This window comes from Rhododendron vialii, chromosome 4a (genome assembly GCF_030253575.1).
Source record: "Rhododendron vialii isolate Sample 1 chromosome 4a, ASM3025357v1".
NCBI lineage: Eukaryota > Viridiplantae > Streptophyta > Magnoliopsida > Ericales > Ericaceae > Rhododendron > Rhododendron vialii.
The window spans coordinates 38,043,990-38,062,235 of NC_080560.1; the positions used below are offsets into that span (position 1 = coordinate 38,043,990).

General features: G+C 37.9%; 1 protein-coding gene across 1 annotated transcript; it reads right to left on the reverse strand.

The window, feature by feature from the left end:
• Positions 1 to 529: 529 nt before the first annotated feature.
• On the reverse strand, positions 530 to 18,059 carry LOC131324209 (putative ion channel POLLUX-like 2). Its single transcript, XM_058356071.1, is given in 27 exon segments — positions 530 to 783; positions 859 to 969; positions 1,230 to 1,303; positions 1,388 to 1,457; positions 1,566 to 1,613; positions 2,095 to 2,171; positions 2,234 to 2,360; positions 2,461 to 2,553; positions 2,892 to 2,968; positions 2,971 to 3,004; positions 3,083 to 3,139; positions 3,141 to 3,251; positions 3,254 to 3,277; positions 4,757 to 4,837; positions 4,925 to 5,001; positions 5,324 to 5,471; positions 5,549 to 5,633; positions 6,460 to 6,546; positions 9,852 to 9,956; positions 10,057 to 10,211; positions 10,296 to 10,394; positions 10,518 to 10,593; positions 11,225 to 11,296; positions 11,681 to 11,961; positions 13,533 to 13,651; positions 15,223 to 15,299; positions 17,845 to 18,059. Coding segments are annotated over 27 exon segments (2,547 nt in total). The 5' UTR covers positions 17,925 to 18,059; the 3' UTR covers positions 530 to 681.
• Positions 18,060 to 18,246: the final 187 nt, after the last annotated feature.

The following is an 18,246-nucleotide window of genomic DNA, read 5'->3' on the forward strand; positions in this document are numbered from 1 at the left end:
AAGACGACAAGAAACAGTTCACCAGGAGATTGGCAAGAGAAAATGGTCAGAAAGTCAATGCTGCAAATCCGAATTGCAATAAGAGATACCACTTCAGATGTGCAATGGACAATGGACACAATTAGACCTGACAACAGTACCCCAGGTGGGCTTGGGACCAAGGTCCCATCCAATGTCCTTGGGTCCAGTCCGGGGCAATTTGGGCAACAACGATTAGAATCAGTGTTTTCGTAGAGTTTGTCAAGTATATCATACACGCAAAAAAATCAACTTGATCGAACGTTGATAGTGTATGAATAAACAGGTTTGTACAAGCTCTACATAATTAACAGTGCCGATCATTGTTTTGGGCCCAAGAGGGGCCTACAAGAACCCAAACTGGACTGGAGCGGACCTAAGAAAACTGGATGAGAGCTTGGTGGTGTTGCCTTTTTCTAAAAGGCCTACCATTATACGAATTTTCTTAACCGAGTGTTGAGGCCTGGCCGGCCGGGTTCGGAAGGGTCCGAGTGTTATCTCACAGTGAAAGTTCGGACAAGGTGCAGCTTCTAGCTAAGCAAAAGTTATATGAACAAGTGTTCAGATCATCGATTTTACAGTTCAGCCAGAATAAATGAAACTTACACTGAAAAATTAACTGAAGCAGGAGCAATTATGCATGAAAACTTAATGGTAGACTATTTACACAACAATGGGTTGTTCTCCTTCAAGCTCGGATATTACAATCAACGAGTCAGTTGGTCCGAGGCAGAGAGGCTCTGACTTGGGTACTGGGTTTATAACCTGGAAAAAACAAGGCGTTCAAGAGATTCGAGAAGTGTTACCCATTTAAGTGACACAAATGAAGGGTATATATACCTTCTTATTGTCCTTCATGTAGCCAATGGCAACTTCCCGACGTAAATATGCCCTTTCAGATAACTCAGCAAAAGAAGGATTCTCTCCTTCCTTCATGTAGAGGCCAATATCCTATAATATCAAGCACATCAGTAAGTCAACTGCAATGGACATAGTTATCATACAATGAGGAATTGATTATGTACATTTACTAAATTCAACCAACTAAAGATTATTTAAGCAGCATAACCAGCCAACCATTTACGTATCTAAAATATGGTTTAATTTTGCTCTTCTGTGTCCTAGGCTATTAAACTCCAAGCATTCATCCTCAGCTATTTAGAGGAACCAGAATATTTAAGACAAACAACTAGACCACATAGCCCATTTACCTTCACATAAATTTCATCACCCTCGGCATCCAGAATGTCTTTCCAAACACAATTCAGTTCACTGTTCTCTGCCACTGTTGTGCACAAGCAAAGATTCACCTCAGAAAATGAAGACCTCATATATTGGTTAAAAAAAACATTAGCTGAAGAGTGAAGACCTTGCGCTGTCACAAGGCTCATTATTTCCTCTGCGGCAATATAAGTGAGGGCCGGCTTTATTCTTGTAATCTGTAGGGGTTTGCAGGTGTGGGGTAAAAGAAAATAGAACTTGAGCTACACCAATAGAAAGAGGAATTTTAACATCAAATGTAACCAATCTGAGAAAGGAAGAATTACTTGTTTGCCCAATTTGGAGTCGACAATTTCTGCAACTAGATTTTGAACCTGCAATCCATTGTCACAATTATTGTTTAGTGACTGGAGCTTCTTTGAACACGCGCCATGCGCGCGCGCACACACACACACACAGACGAGTTAAAAACTGAAGGACAAAAACAAGGAAAATCATGAACCATGTAGCCAATAAAAGGTTGCCAACTTGGCTATAAAGCAGGACACAGCTATATTGAGACCATGGCAACACATGACATATACTTCTATACACAGCATTGACTCAAAAACTTCTTCTCTAACAATTGGGATAAAGATGAAGCGCAACAAAGGTCAAAACAGATTGTTTCCTTATAAATTAATACTAGAAACCTCTTGATTGAAACTTTCCCATAAACTTGGACATTATTATTCAGGTCACACAGATGAAGAAAAGAAACAGAAGGTTAAGTAACTATACTTGTTTTTACACAGAGAAAATGATATATCCAAATGAGTATAAATATTCTTTTGGACCTTGATGACTTATACTAACCTTTACTCCGAGTTTGTTGCAAATATTTTCAGCAAGAAGAAGGGAATACGCTGAATGCTTGTCGGCCCTAGATGGATCTGAAGAGAGGAGAATAAATGACATGCCACCTCAACTTAACTGAAATTTTAAAATCCATTACCTCCAAGTAGCCAATCTCTGTCAGATATTACAGCAATTGACATGGTATTATCTTCGCCTTTGTTCAAATGTTTTTGGATATCAGTTATGGTTTCTGTTACGACATCATAGTCCAAGGGGTTGCCAATCTGTGGATATGAAAGACCATGAAGAATTTTGAAAGAATTCAGGACAATGTTTTCTAGAGAGAGAGAGAAATAGATCTAACCATAGTTGATCAGAAAGTACCCTATGAGAAACCCGGACATTTTTAAGCTTGCCTAGACCAGCTATGTTGTTTGCCCTTTTCCTATCATCCATTGGCACATCTGACAATATTTCCTACATATATTATAGATCTTGAAAAGTAAAATCTCAGGGAATAAACAAATAACAATACATTTTATGCACTATATGGGATAGTTATCTATCTTCTAACTTCATAGGATGGTGAAACGGGGGGGGGGGGGGGGGGGGGCGGGGGGGGCGGCGCGGGCAAAGAGTGACAATTAACGACTAATGTCACTCTATAGGTGGTCCTGAGAGTAACATTTCAGACAGATACTGAAAAATAGCTATTACCTATACAGCATCCCGATCTGAGGCAACAGCATTGCAGATTAATTGCTGAAGACATGAAAAGTGCAAAACGCTTAAAGCTGAATAGATTTAGAACATACCAATACACTGCCAGGTCCAAGATAATTATCATATTCTTGCATCATCTCAACAACATCATGGCGCCACCCAAGCATAGTATGCATTCTTTTGGTCCTAGACTCCACTCTGAAGCCTAATGACAGAAGTGAAAACATAAAAGACTGAAAACGATACTGCATAAATGAAAGTTTATATAGCAACACTAAAGTACCTTTGAACCTGATTTGGTGGGACGCTTCACTGTATTTTCCAGACGCCTCTTCGTCGTTCTCTAAAAAGTGATTAGGAGATTCACTGTTCCTGTCTTGAACTCCAACATCATTTGCAATCTTATTGTCTTCTTGGACAACATCTTGATATGCAAGCTGAGGTTTCTTCTTCCATGAACAGGCCCAATGAACAACACCTATAGGCAAAAGAAGAGCATCACGTGTGAAGAGAGAAAAATAGAACTCAAGTATGGAGGAATTTGTTTTGAAACTGCTTAAACAGCAAATTCATCTTGCCTTCTACAAAATTTTAACAATCTATGTTGCGTTACATGGATCCTTCATTTTGGCTCAAGTACACGTGTCGATGTGTCAGACACCCGTATCCTTTTGGACACTCGGATCCTCTAATTGTTAAGATACTTACAGAAAAGGAATATCAAATTAGCTAGAAAAGCGATATTTTTGAGTATTTCACATAGACATGAAATAGGGAAATAGCAAAAATATAATTTTCTTAACCCTTTCTTGTTTAAATACATTTGTAAACATGGTTTACTATACATAATCTAAGAAAATTATGCAATATATAATACAAACAAGAGTTCAGGACATGTCCCGGTACCCGTACCCAAGTTAGAGACACATATCCACGCATCCTAAGATTTAAGTTTAGGAAGGTCCGACGCTTGGACTTGCACCCACACCCGATACTCGGACCCAAGTCCATGTAACACTATGCTGGATGAATCTAACTAAGTGAGTGGGAACATTTACGGAATGCGCAACGACAATATCTCAATACATTTCCCAGCCTGTTCAGTGGTTATGTAAGTAAAATAGCTATGGATGTCATCAATCCTAAACAAGCACGAACACTTTGCCATTACCTTTACCGTTAAACCCAACCATAATACCCTAAAATAATTAAGTTTCTGCAAATGCCTCAAGTTTCATCTTCTAAAACAAGCCAAAACACATCTTTTATCGTTAGAAACCCTATACGCCTCTTTCCATATTACAGTATTCAAAAACTAGAAAGTTCTCATATCCAAACCCACCACAATCATATTCTACTAGCGTTGTGCCCATTCGATGCACGGGACAAAAAAATTCACATTAGTTTGTTTTTCTGTTTTCGTGTATCGAACGGTCACCCTGCTAGTTGAAGGAAAAAACAGCAATGTGAATTTTCTTTTATCCTATGCACAGAACATACAGTTTAAGAAAAAAACGTCGATATACATACAAAATAACTAAAAATAGGTAAAGGTGACAATAATTAAGCCATTTTGCAAACAAAAATATGGACCACCAATTTGTAACAAAAAAAATTACTACAATAGACGAATATGATATAAATATTCCTATTGGAAGACTCGTGGGTGTCTAAATTAATTTGCAATCGTTAAAAATGTAAGATAAACAAAACAAACAAAGAAAAAGTAAACAATAAAAAATTTCTCATTCTTTAACTTATAAAACTAAACTTTCAATTCTCCTAAAATCTCATCCCCCCCACATTCAAAACCCACTCCTCATTGCCAATTGGTATTGACTTGGATGCTTTAACTAGATCAATCACCATTTGCAATAATGGATAATATCTAAATGAGAAGCCTGTGGCTCTTTCTTTGGTAATAAGAGATGCACTATTTTGCACAATGTCTACATACTTTGTCAGTTTGCTGTAGAACTTCGTCATCATTGGGGTGGAAGTATATCTTCCCTCCTCGATAAAGACCACAAACAACTGTCTGAAAGGGTATAAGACATAGAGAAAATCTTAGGGCAAGCAATCGTGGTGGATACCAGCAACAACTAAATCTCATCGACGGTTTTACCTCTTTGAATCCACGTCTTACTTGCCTATATGTTAACCCCACAAGACTAGGAAAGCTATAGAGGTTGAATACATTCTCTGTGACATACAAACGTAATTGTTAGAACTTAAGTAGGATCTCCCTTACATTGAGATAGGGGAGATAAAACAAATGAAAAGTTAAAAACGAATAATTTGGACCTCATTAAAAGGACGACTATCTATTATCACAAAAATTATTATTTTGCATTCAAGAAGCAAATCTAGGAGGTTTGTTGCTTTATAGCAGGCTTAGCAGCTACAGGACCAAGAACTATGTATGGATATGACCACAAATTTTTTCCTTTCTATTTGCAAGCTTCATTTCACAAAAACAAACAAAGAAGCACAATTTCTAAAATCAATCTGAAAGCATCAGTACTTCGATAATTAAGCAAGTGCCTGTAAATCTTTATAAGGCCATTTTGCCGAGAGCATTGGACAAATAATTTGGAAGCAACATTTTCCACAGGCTCTACTTTCAATCCTGAGATTGACTTTAGGAGCTCACACGTCCGGGAGTTTGAAACCTGTGAGAATTAAGAGGACACACTCAATAAAAGTATTTGTGACGTGAACACTCAAAAAGCTCCGCACAAGAATGTACCTCAACAATGGTGGGTACCAAAGCCATTTTTTGAAGAGGTTGAAGAGCAAGTACCGAGAGAAATGCATCGGTGTCAACTTCATATCTGATGAATTGAGCTATCACATGTTGGTATTATCATATGTGCCATGCCAAAGGTTAAAGCGTCCCCAAAAGAAAACGCCAACATAAGCAGAAGAAGGTGTCTAATCTTGTCAATTTTATTGCCAAAGCATGCATAATATATTGAACAGATGAACCTTCAGACATGGATGACTAGCACTATGCTACATGTAAGGAAAGATTTCATAGAGTGGAACAAGTCATAGCACAAGACATAGATCAAGGATTGAAAAGGACACAAACAAAAAAAAAACTGGAGTAAACTTGAAGACTACACCTCAAGTCTCATCTAAGGCAATGAGTATGTTTCTCAATAGACTAAAATAGATGGTAATTTAACCATCAATGCAAGGCACTAAAGAGGGTATAATAGTAAAATCAACAAGGTCTTTACTTATCGCCCATAATGTCCTCTGCAAGTTCTCCCAGATACTTTATTGAACATTCAAGTCATAGCCATATAATCCCTCTAATACTCGACTACCATGACTTAGGTTACATGATGCTACAAATTATTCTTCACTATATATTTCTCTTCTCCAACATTTCATTTTGCTGAGGTTAGGTAATAGGAGTCAAACCCCCTACACCGCAAATGTGCCCTCTTGAATGGCATTCCTTTAAGACGATATCCATGGACTAAAGCAACTCCAATATTATTCCTGCGTAGTTTACTATTATTCAGGGCTAGGATATCCATCTAGAGCCAGTTCAGATGATGTCATGCACTAAATAACAGTAACAAAAGACCAAAATAACCACAATATTGTTTACTTCTGTATAATATTTGACTGTATCAAAGTTCTTACCGATCTCCCTTGGTTGGCAATATAATTATGGATCGTGCCTTATCAGCCGCAGCCCTTTGAAATGATTTTGTTAAGCTCAGACTGCAACTGTACAAGCAAAATCTCAAAGATGTAAGAAATGAAGCAAACCTGAAAAATGCTATTTCATCCAGTGCATCTACTTAACTTCGAAATAGGAATTAGTCAAAATTAATGCCTCTATGCCACTTCAACTGTGTATCCATGTTAAATAAAACACTAAACATGCATTCCACGAATGAGTCATCTCAAAAGTAAATTGGTAACAGGTAAATTGAAACAATATTCCAAATTAATAGCACATATGCCTTTTCTATTTTATGCTGCCAAGAGCTGGAGCACGAGTGAGAGTAAGAGAGAAGATGTAATTAAAGTGTCGCATAGTTCAAACAGCATCCAAAGCACCTACAATCACATACGTGCAAGCATATGAGGGATGCAAGAAAGTAATGGGTAGCTCAAACAAAGCAGTATCTCCATCCATACATTCCTGCACTAAAATTCAAACGTTCCAGTATACGTATCATAAAAGTCGATCCTTAGCCAGCATTACTCTACTAGATCAACAGAACAGTTGAGGTTTAATGGAGGCCAGAATAACCTCGTTCAAACGCCAAGTAATGTGATTGACGCTCAGTACCACCAAATTATGATTCTTAATACATCAAGTGCCTGAAGAATTGAAAGTGCAATTGCCTCGGCCCTCTGCAAAGTCTACAATGTAAATCATGGATCCGCCACCATCTCTGCCAAATGGGAATCTCCAAGAGGAGTAGTTCGGCAGTCTGACAGATATCTTGGGAATCTAGCTCGGTGATATTATTTAATGCTTGATCTCCAAGCACCACTCAGTAGTCTGAGATCAGTAATGACTACACGTGACCTTGGTATTATTGTCTCAAGCCTATATCTTTTTGTGTCAACTCATAAAATAGAACATATATGATGGTTGCATAGGAAAACAATCTATAGAGCATTGGTGCATCAGAGGACAGTAACCTTTATAACAACAAACCTAATCTTCTTATTTCTTAGAAAGAGTCATGCTACATAAGTTGGGAACTAAAAATAAGTTAATTGTAGCACAACGCGCTAAATTTTTCTGTAAGTAGTAAGAAGATATAGGAGTTCATTAACAAATATTATCCTCCTATGATAGGTGATTCTCATTTGAGCGAATTTAAGGTCTACAGTAAGTACTGTAAACTATATAAGAGTATAACGATGGAAAAATGAAATTACTGAAAGCGAAGTAAATTACCATTCTACGGAAAACTATCATTTGGTCTCACCTGTTATTTTAGCTATTCTTTAATCATGATAATCGGTTTCTGAACCTTTTTTACAAGCCTTTCCCATTTTTCATGTTTTTTTTGTTGTCGTTTTTGTTACACGATCTTGAGTAGAACTCAGCTTCAAAAGCTAGCTATTCCAGAGAGGGTACCCTCACACTTATATTCTTTATATTACTTTGGTACCCAAGCGATGTGAGACTTCGCTTCACACCCAGCGTGCTCACTCAGCAGCACCTGCCACGTGCAGGCCAGGGACACGCACCCTACCCATCCTTGGCATACCTGACTCTAATACTATGTTACACGATCTTGGGTAGAACTCAACTCCAAAAGCTAGCTATTGAAGTGAGGATGCCCTCACGCTTATATTTTTCATATTACTTTGGTACCCAAGCGATGTGGGACTTCGCTTCACAGTTTTTTCCTTCTGTTTTTCATCAGTTGATTCAATTCTCTAGCCTTCATCATAAGATGCAACTCAAAATGATTGTTTGAGAGTGTAGTTATTTAAAGCCATCAGATTTGCTTCTGAGGATACAGCTGTACACGTCTCCTTCAATGAATGTAAGTAAAGGAGTATAAGGCACATGGATTTATATGGATCAAGGGAATTAGTCCCCACACACAAGAAAAAAAAATCCATCGTGGACCACTTTTTTTCCAAAATTTCTGTACTTCTCTTTGAACTATATCCTTTTCATGATAAATAGAAATGCATCCTGGTGTCAAAGACGTTTAACTGTATGTTAGGACGTATATACATATACATATGTGTTTGTGTGTGTGGTCACACAGACACACAGATACATGTAGATGCACATGAGAGAACCACTTTTAACTGAATCTTAGTTGCAGTAAACTCCTAAAATGGAGCAGCTTCCCCCTTGGGAGCCCGCTTTTGCGCTCCCAACTAAGAAGCTTGACGGGAACCCGCTCCCATTGAGATAGGAGCTCGCTCCGTACAAAGATGGGAGCTTTTGTATGCTCTTTGTATAGGAAAACAGGGATTTGTCACTTGGCTTTATTCATTGATCTTCAATGAACACATGATATCTAGCCCAAGTCATGATATCTTGAAAAGAAAATCATATATTGTAACACTAGCCCATTTCTTACATTTATGGCGGACGGCCCATATTTTTACTTCTTAAAATTATTGCACTTTCAAAGTGAATACTCTATGCTACATTATTTTTATAATACATGTACATGCTACTCTCACGCTCCCAACCTTGGGAGCTTCTGTATTCCCTCGCTCCCCCGCTATTTCACCCGCTTCCGCTCCCGCTCTCGCCCCCGCTCCTGTGCAACTAAGAATTGAACCCCTCATAGTACTCCTCTTTACTTTTTCAAATTATATGGATACTTTGAAGACCTGTAAAGGGAGCAACAACCATTCTCGGAGATAACACCAAAATACCAATCAAACCTAGCCCAACATACTTAAAGTGCCAAAAGGCTTGTCGCTGTCTGAAGGAGGAAGAAATTAGACCGCTTACAAAAGCGGATAGGAGAGGCAGCCTATGTACTCCAGCATCTTGTAACATGTTTCCTTCTTCTTTTTCCAGTTCAGCAATTTCAGGTTTAAGGTAAAGGTTTTTTCCCTACCGTAATAAATCTTCTTAGCCGGTGAGCCGCGCTTTTACGTGGTGAAAGTAAAGCTCCAGCACTCTCCGAAATCTTATCTTTTGGCCTTCAGGCTAAGCTAGTTATGAAAGGTGTAACCTGATGTCTAAGCTGTGAAGTATTCTGTCACGTGTTTGGAAGATAAATTCTAAAGGAAAGTGCACTTCATATTACGAACATGTCCAAGATGAGCACGATGCATGTCTATGCATGTCAGACAAAAGCAGAGGCAAGAAGTGTCTGACTCCCAGAGAGATACTACAGAATAGTGCTTATGCTACTTAGGCCACATGGCCCGCACCCAACCTAGAAAAGAAACCAAACAATAGAGAACAAAGTTCTAGCTTTCTCCAAAAAACATAAAGTGCCCCTCATGCAAGGTACAACTTTCATTTGTAAAAAGACGTTGCAATGCATAAACCCTCGGTACCTGGCAAGAAAATAAATGCACACCTTTTTGTAAGGATGTCGATATGATTAAGATCTTTGCCAAGGCTGTCAGCTATCTTGTCTATTTGCTTCCTTGGAAGATCAGACAAAAGAAGAATTCTCTGCTTCCTACAAACGTATACAAAAGGAATAATTGGAAAAAATAAGTATCGCACACTGAGCTTATGTTCCGTCTATGGTCATAGCAAAAAAAAAAAAAAGTAATTACCTAGCTGTAGCAGTACCTAAGCGAATGGCAAACTCGTGATACTTATTTAACTGCTTTAGTATGAAGTTCAGATGACTGTTAACTCCACAAATAATGATATGATCAGCCTCCAGAACTTGCATTTGGGCTCCTTCTCTTAGTTTTTCCATATTATTCTGTCCAATAGGTAGTCAGGAAGATGCTGTGGAAATGTAAGGGAACTTAAGCACATGAAAGTGATACTACTTCCAAGAGCTTACCCTAAACTGTTCTGTCATTGTGCTCAAAAGACGGGTGTAGAATAGTATTCCCCATATAGCAAGAACAAAACCAAGGACGCGTTCCACTCGAGTGTGTTGCTGCAGCTCAATATAATAAACATTATTCAAGTCACATTGGTTGCTTCACACTTACTTTAGAAGGACGAAAACACAGGTATCTCAATAAACGAATAATGTTGAATCCACAAAATAGAATCTTACTTTCAAATGAGAGGACGATGAACACAAGCATGCCCAAGCATCCCAGAAGCAGTCCTCCAGAGGTTGCTCACTACTCCTGTGTTATTCCAAATCCAGAATGAAAGGTGCTGAGCTAGCGAACAAAAGAAGTACATATAACAATAGTCACTTAAGACATTGGAAATGAATACTAACTAGAATATATAGTGGGAACAACATTCAGTTGCAATTTTCATGCAGCAAAGATTGTTCAGACAGCAGTTTAACTTCGTGACCTCCCCTTAATTTAAGCAAATCAAGCTTTGCTTAAATGAACCCCTTCAAATATGTCATTGATGACTTGACAGAGGTCAATTACAAGGGGAACACATCACACAACAACAACGAAACATTCTTCCCACACATGGGGAAAAAGGGAAAGATGTCAGTAATGTCTATCTAAAGACATGTAGAAAAAAAGGACTAATCACTCCCACCAACATCAAGGAAACCCCGAACTCAAATGGATCTAAGTTTCTCCATCATAAGTTTGTCTGAGTCCGTCTAAGTCATGTTCAAAATCTAATAAATACGAGAAAATGTTGAATAAATAGATAAATGACAACCAAATAAAGATTTCAAAACATTTCAAGAAGTCCATACGAAATCCTCTCTCCAAAAATTTCATAAGTTCCAATAGAATGTGCAAGATCATCAAGTTATTTTCCTAATTGTCAAGTTAAATTCACCTGAACTTGTAGAAGAGAAAACCGCCAATCATAACAAATGAGAAGCATGCTACAAGGAGCACAACAAAGAACCTGAACAACATCCAAACGAAATTAAAAATCGTCAGCATATCAAGTAGGACACGCTCATTAAGCAACCACACAAGGTAACATTCAAAATAACACAGTGGATTGACTGCAAAGCCACAAGGGTAAAAAAGGCTCAGGTCTTCATCTTACTTTACAGATTAAGGCAAAATAGAAATTATCCTGTACTATATTGGTTATGAATCACCTAATACCACCCAAATGAGTGTCATCTTGATCTTGGTATCTTGACATTATCAGCATAAAATGGCAATTCATACAGTTATGTTTGAGAATCAAGTATTACCACCCACATGAGTGCCATGTTGGTATCATATATCAGTACAGAGGAAAACTTAATTAAACAAAATCATAAATAGGTTCACTTACGTGGCAACATTCCTCTCAAGTTGGATGTTGAATAGGTAAAGTAACCTTGCAAAGCCCCACTTAATATCTTGCAACGAGGGCATAGACAAATCCAAACCAAGAGGCGTAGGTTTATTCAAGGAACTAGACACACAAGCAAATGGCAAACTTGTACCCGCAAACGAGAAAAGCCTATCCCAGGCCCCATTTATCAATGTTTTGATGAAGTTAACTTGCACCATCTTGAGGAGGAAATAAGATGAGACAGATGCAATCAGGAGCATAGTGTAGGGACCCTGTACCTGCCACATTAAAAACAGAACATGAATTCACATCAAATACCCATACCATAACCAGTCACAGCACAAACCAACATATTATCTTAACCAAAGGGATATGCTCTCTTGGTGAGCATTGAGTAGTTTGTCTAAACATGTACTTCTTGGGTGAATTAAATACAGAAACCAATAATCTTGATCATTGACATTGATCAAGTAAACAACAACCTAGAATAGCATACAGTCCCAAGCACCAATATGCTTGATACAAACTGCACATCTTCAAGAATATAACTAAAAATTATTTTTAAGCTAAATCCTTCAGTTGTGTCAATAATGGCAAGCAAAAACAAAAGGTAGAAGTAGCTGATTACAGACTCGGATGTCTTTGCAACTCCAAACGTGACCAGGATTTCCAGCACAAGTAAATAAGTTCTTCCCTGCCCGTTGGTTTTAACAAAGGGCACCGTTGCAGTAACAAGAGTAGACAACAAATCATTATGGACAAATAATGTCGAACATCGACATTGATCGAGTAAACAACAATAATGGTGAGTAAAAACAAATGGTAGAAGTAGCTGCTCACAGTGTTGAATGTCTTTGCAACTCAAAACGTGACAAGGATTTCCAGCACAATACATAAGTACTTCCCTGCTAGTTGTTTTACTATAGCAAAGGATATTGTTGCATGTAAGGCTTTGTGTATGCATCTCACTGTATCAACTAAAGGATGTCAGGTATGATTAAAAAAAAAACCTAAGGATGTCAAGTTTGTTCAGATATGAGTTCCCATAGTTCTGTTTCTTTCTCCTCTCCTCTCCTCCCTTTTATATGATCATGACACATATGTAACATATGCCTGACATAAGAGTCAATTCATCACCTCTCAGATTCAATGTCCTTACAATGATGTGCCACCTTTATGTTCATGACAGTGTTGTCGGTTTGCATCATAATCTTCCTGTCAAGTGGGATTTCCTCGTTATATTTTGAAGCCTTTTCTCTACCACCATTTAGGAGTTTTTTCTCATTAAAGAAGACATATAGGAGGCAATTCCTACAACATCTAACAGTTTGGCAAACAAACTCACAAACTGATGAAGTAAACCAGAATATCAGACTCCAAAAACAAAATGAAAATCATTGGCTAATCGAATTCTCAAATGTGCAATTCCCGTATGGTTGTATAGAGGGACACTTCTAATTTTCCATACGAACTCATGGTTATTAAAGTGAACAGCCACATGCACTTTTATAAATTATGGTGGTGTGATAAGACTTCCCACTTTGGAGTGTTTTAGACAACAATTTTGTCCTCATAAACCTTTTTCCCCTTTCCTCCATTTTGTCTTTATCTTTCAATATCCTGTTCAGCTGTTCCACATTTCATGGCCTAAACAAAATAGGAAAAGCAAACTAGGCTAAGTATTACTGCCAACTAGGAGTACTACCCAAGTAAGAAACCAATTTAAGGCAACACAATACCCAATAGTGATAAGCATACAAATCAAGAATTTCTTTCGTGAAATCAAAAGCAATCAGATTTATCACTTTTCAAAACTGTTCTGTTTAGCTACCTCTCATTTGATCCTCACCTGCATACTCTTTTTTGGGTCCTCTCTGAAGTGATTAGAGTGAAAGGTGTCTGACACATTGAAGCTTCTAGAGGAATTTAACTCATTACAGGTCCTCTGAAAACTGGCGTCCCATTTTCCTGGCAATGATGAGAATCAAAGTACGACTTCATAACCATATCAAACCCAACTAAAGCAATTTAAGACCATATGATTGAAGATCAACAAAGTGCGAGGACAAAATCACATTAATACATACATCAAATTTTTGTAACTTCACCAGTTATATGTCTAAAATCACATCCCAGACAGGATTCTTTTTTCTCGTTTTGGGTTGCATAACTCATGGAGGATTGTTAGCCAAAAAAATTTCCTCAGGACGCGACAAGAAATCAACATCCCAAAGAGTATGAAGCATGTCTATGAGTAAGGTACTGTTACCGGCACAGAAAAGTACTTCAAGACAGAAAAACAATTAAAAAGGTAGGATACGACTACGCTGGGGTACCTTCGTACAAGAATATACTTTTGTGAAGTAATGCACTATGCACTATTATTAAACTCAACCAAATGCCAAAATTAATTACAACTTACAAAGGATCGAACCTAATTGGCACAGTTTACTCCCAGATGTAACTTACAAACCTGAGTTTAAGTTATACCATTGACTAACCTGAAACTAAAACTAAATTCTAAGAGCATAGTAATCAAGCAAAAAGTGTCATAAACTAACTAGCACAATTCTGGAAGGCATGAGGCTTGGTTATATACGCGGTACTTATGTGGTACAGTTTAGTAAGAAAAACATACCGTACCAAGTACGCATGCAGATGTACCAAGCAAGTACACAATACCCAATACATATCCGATAAGGGTCCAGCATTTTTGTCTTGGTAATTGAAGCAACAATGCTTCATAGGCCAAAGGTGTAAAAGGTAGACTAAGCAAAGAGAGCATCCAAGAAGATGACAATTTATATACAATAAATGTTAATGTGCATTAGCTACCTTTGAAGTACCAGATTGCATGAACTTGAGAAACACATAAACTTTAAGGGTGAAGTGTGAAAAGAAGGAAAACAAAGTCTTTAGACAAACTACTATAAAATGAACGAGTGGAAATGGAAGAAAAGCTATTTTAGCAATACAGAGACAAATGCCTATCCTCCTTGCTACCATTAAGTCAAGTACAAGATGTCAAGAAAGACAAAGTAATCATGTTGTTGAGTTGTTCATAACAGCAACAGTGGCTGGCCGATCGAGCAGGAAAAAAAAAAAAAAGCAACAGTGGCACTAATGGAGTCACAAAGTTAAGAAGCATGTTTTACCAACAAAAAAAAGAAGTTAAGAAGCATGGACAAGTAAACATGGATGCACACTGATAAAGCACAAAACTAAAGAGAGTAATGCGCAAGAAAGCTAGAAAAAAACATGAGAACAAACTAAACCAAAAAAACGATACTACAACGGAAGCTGAGGAAAGCTAGAGTTTGAATAAGAGTCTGAGAAATAGGACAAAAAAAGTTTCCACAGCTGGTTTCACGAACCTAAGTATGCATAAGTGTCAGGTGAGTGTTGAAACTTGTAACGCAATACTTACCAAAAAAAAGTTGGTAAACCAATTTTTCAACATTGTGCTAAGAAGCTGCAATTCATAGTACAAGCAGTAATACAAACTGTAAATTTTCCAGCATAGACTGTGCAAAACGTACCTTCACTGTTTAACAGTAGGTTACTCACACGTAATTCTGAATACTTCATCCGCCAACATGGGCAAGGGATCGTTTTTCTGAAAAGTATCACGTAGTCAGAAACTTTCAGGTTTTCAACTCTCAAATGGAATTCAGATTATGTTTATAACACATGACACGTGATACTCTTACCAAGAGTGGGCCAGAGCATGAAAATGATAAATCGCTTGATATATCATATTGGGCTCATTTCTTAACAGCTTAAGCTTTTAGGACTACTAGTAACTTAACATGGTATCAGAGCTATGGTTGTGAGAGAGGTTTTGAGTTCAAGTCTCTGTTTGCATTTGTTCCCAGTTGCATTCTACTTCTCCCCTTCGTATTCTATTTCACTTTATCTACGAAAATTTGCATCTCCACGTGTAAGACGGTGTTATACGTGAGGGAGGGTGTTAAATAGCTTGATATATATTGTTGGGCCCATTTCCTAATAGCTTAAGCTTTTAGGACTACTGGTAACTTAACAATAAAATGGGAAATGGATACCACAATCTTGAAATGTAATTTGCTTGTCGTGTTTTGTTTCATACCCTACCACTAGCCTTCATGTGAGATATGTACAGGAAGTCATTGGTTTATGCTGCAACTCAAACTGAAAAGACAACAACAAAAAAAAGCCAAAGGGCTTAGTTTGGAGATTGAACGTAGTGAAGACAAGTTTGGTTAGAGGAAGTAGAAATATGGTCAGAAATAGGAGCTCCCTAACTTCATTCCTTAATATTATGACTTGTCTCAAATTACATTTTCTATACTTGGGTCTCCTACTATAGAGAATTGTTGCTTGAAGAACTTACTTTTCAGTTTACTTGTGGGAAAAGAAATGGCAGTGCTTTGAGCAAGACGAATAGGACTAAGTGTTTGTATCTACTTCTAGTCGGAGTGACAGCGTAAACAATTGTAATAGTTAAGCATGATTATTCATCTATTGACATAGTCACATAGGTCCATCAGTGGGTCAACAAGGAGATTTTAATTTTCTGTCACCTCTCTTATTTTTCCTTGGGTAGATTTTTCCATTATCTATGGCTGTTGTCCGATCTAAATAGTGTATTTACACATCTGCACAGACTACACCTTCCCTGAGACATTATGCAGAATTGATGACAACCCAAACTTATTCTTCCAAGAGTAGTTGATCTTAGCTCCAATTGAAATTCACCTACGGCTTGAAGCAAGATCAAACTTTTGCATTTTTTTGCTCTCAAAAGTAGACAGCATATAAGTTGTTGAAAACCAAACATTGCCTACCACTCATACATAGTTCTTATTCATAATGATTGCAGGCCTTTCGATAAAACCAAAAAAGGCTTTATACTTTTCTTCCACTTAGAAACACTTCAAGATTCCAAACACACTAATTATACCAAAGATGTGGAAGAATTTCCAAGTCAAACCGAACCAAATAAAATCAAACAGTCCAGGGCCACCCCAACTGCATGGCTTACTAATCATCACTTATACCTTGAGCAGCCATTGACATCTATTTACACAAGCCCTCAACCACAGCATTTTTTCTTCTTTTTCTTTTTGGAAGAGGATGGAATCAAGGTTTCGCCCCCACTAATCCCTGGGCACATATAGTCCCTCATCCCACATGTACCACATAACTACCAGGCTTAAGTCCTGACCTCGATAAGAGTGAGCAATGAAATTGCTGCGCTATGTTACCAGGGAATGCTAATACCAAAGTAAATTGTGATTTGGTATGCACGTTATGAATCATGATATACTTCCATTCCACAAAGGTAAATCCAGCGATCCCCAAAGTTTTTTCTAAAAATTTTACTTACTAAGGTAAACTCTAGAGAGAATGGAATTTTAGTGAGACAAATATGTATAAAATTCGCTCTTTATGCTCATAGAAAAGTACGTAGTAATACTTAGTTTTACCAGACATTTATCACTTGGAAGTGTAATTTATAATTTTGTTATCTATAGAAGCCTAACCTAATGTACCACAATTAAGGCATGTGGTTCACCACGTTTATTTTCCAGCTCTTCGTACTGGTACAATCTGCATTCCAAGAAACACAGGTCCCACCCTCGAGATTCAAACCTGAAAAATCTGGCAAATAAGTCTCAAGGCTAGCTCCCCGTGGTTCCTCAACCATAGCTTTTACTCCACTTCCTCCGCAAACCAAGCAGGTAACACTAAAAAAAAAAGGCATCTCAATTGTTACTCCATGAACCTTGGGATTTGGCCCAATGGTTGTGTAGCGCTCCTTTGGGGCGTGAGGTCAAGAGTTCGACTCTCATGGCCTTGCAATAATCTAACTTATAATAACAACTAACATCCTATCGTCTGGCAAAAAAATAAATAACTTGATGATTCTCATGTTGACCAAAAAATAAATAACTTGATGATTCTCATGTTGACCAATATGCTATAAGCCTATACTTTCTACACTTGTGATTGATGATGATAGAAATAGAATGCAAAACTCGAATGCACACTGTCGTTGTGTTCGTGTGTGTGCTCAGTGTTGCGTATAATATGTTAAATTCACGCGAGCGAAAGAGACAGAATCCGTTAGACCGAAAAAAAGAAAGAGACAGAAAGGACGAATGAGAACAAAGACTGACCTCTGAGGAGGACGAGAAATTTGGTTCGCACTCGGAATTCGAGGCGAAATCCATGGGCGCGAGCTGTGCAACAGAAGCATCCTTTCCTGCTACTAAAGTTTTTCTCTCCAGGTGGTCGAATTGGAGAGAGAGAGAGAGAGAGAGAGAGAGAGAGAGAGAGAGAGAGGCACTGGAGTACTCTCTGTATCTGCGCAACTGAACCGAAATGATCAATCTCTGCATATAACCATCCTGGGAAAAAAATCGAAATGGAACCCGTACTGTTTGTGTTAATTTGGTCCCTACAATTTGAATTGACTTGATTTACGCTATGTAGTTTCTATTTTGTTCCAACTTGATCCAATTACTAATTGCCGTTAATCTCCGTTAACCCTAGACACAAATGGATCCCTTTTCTAGTGA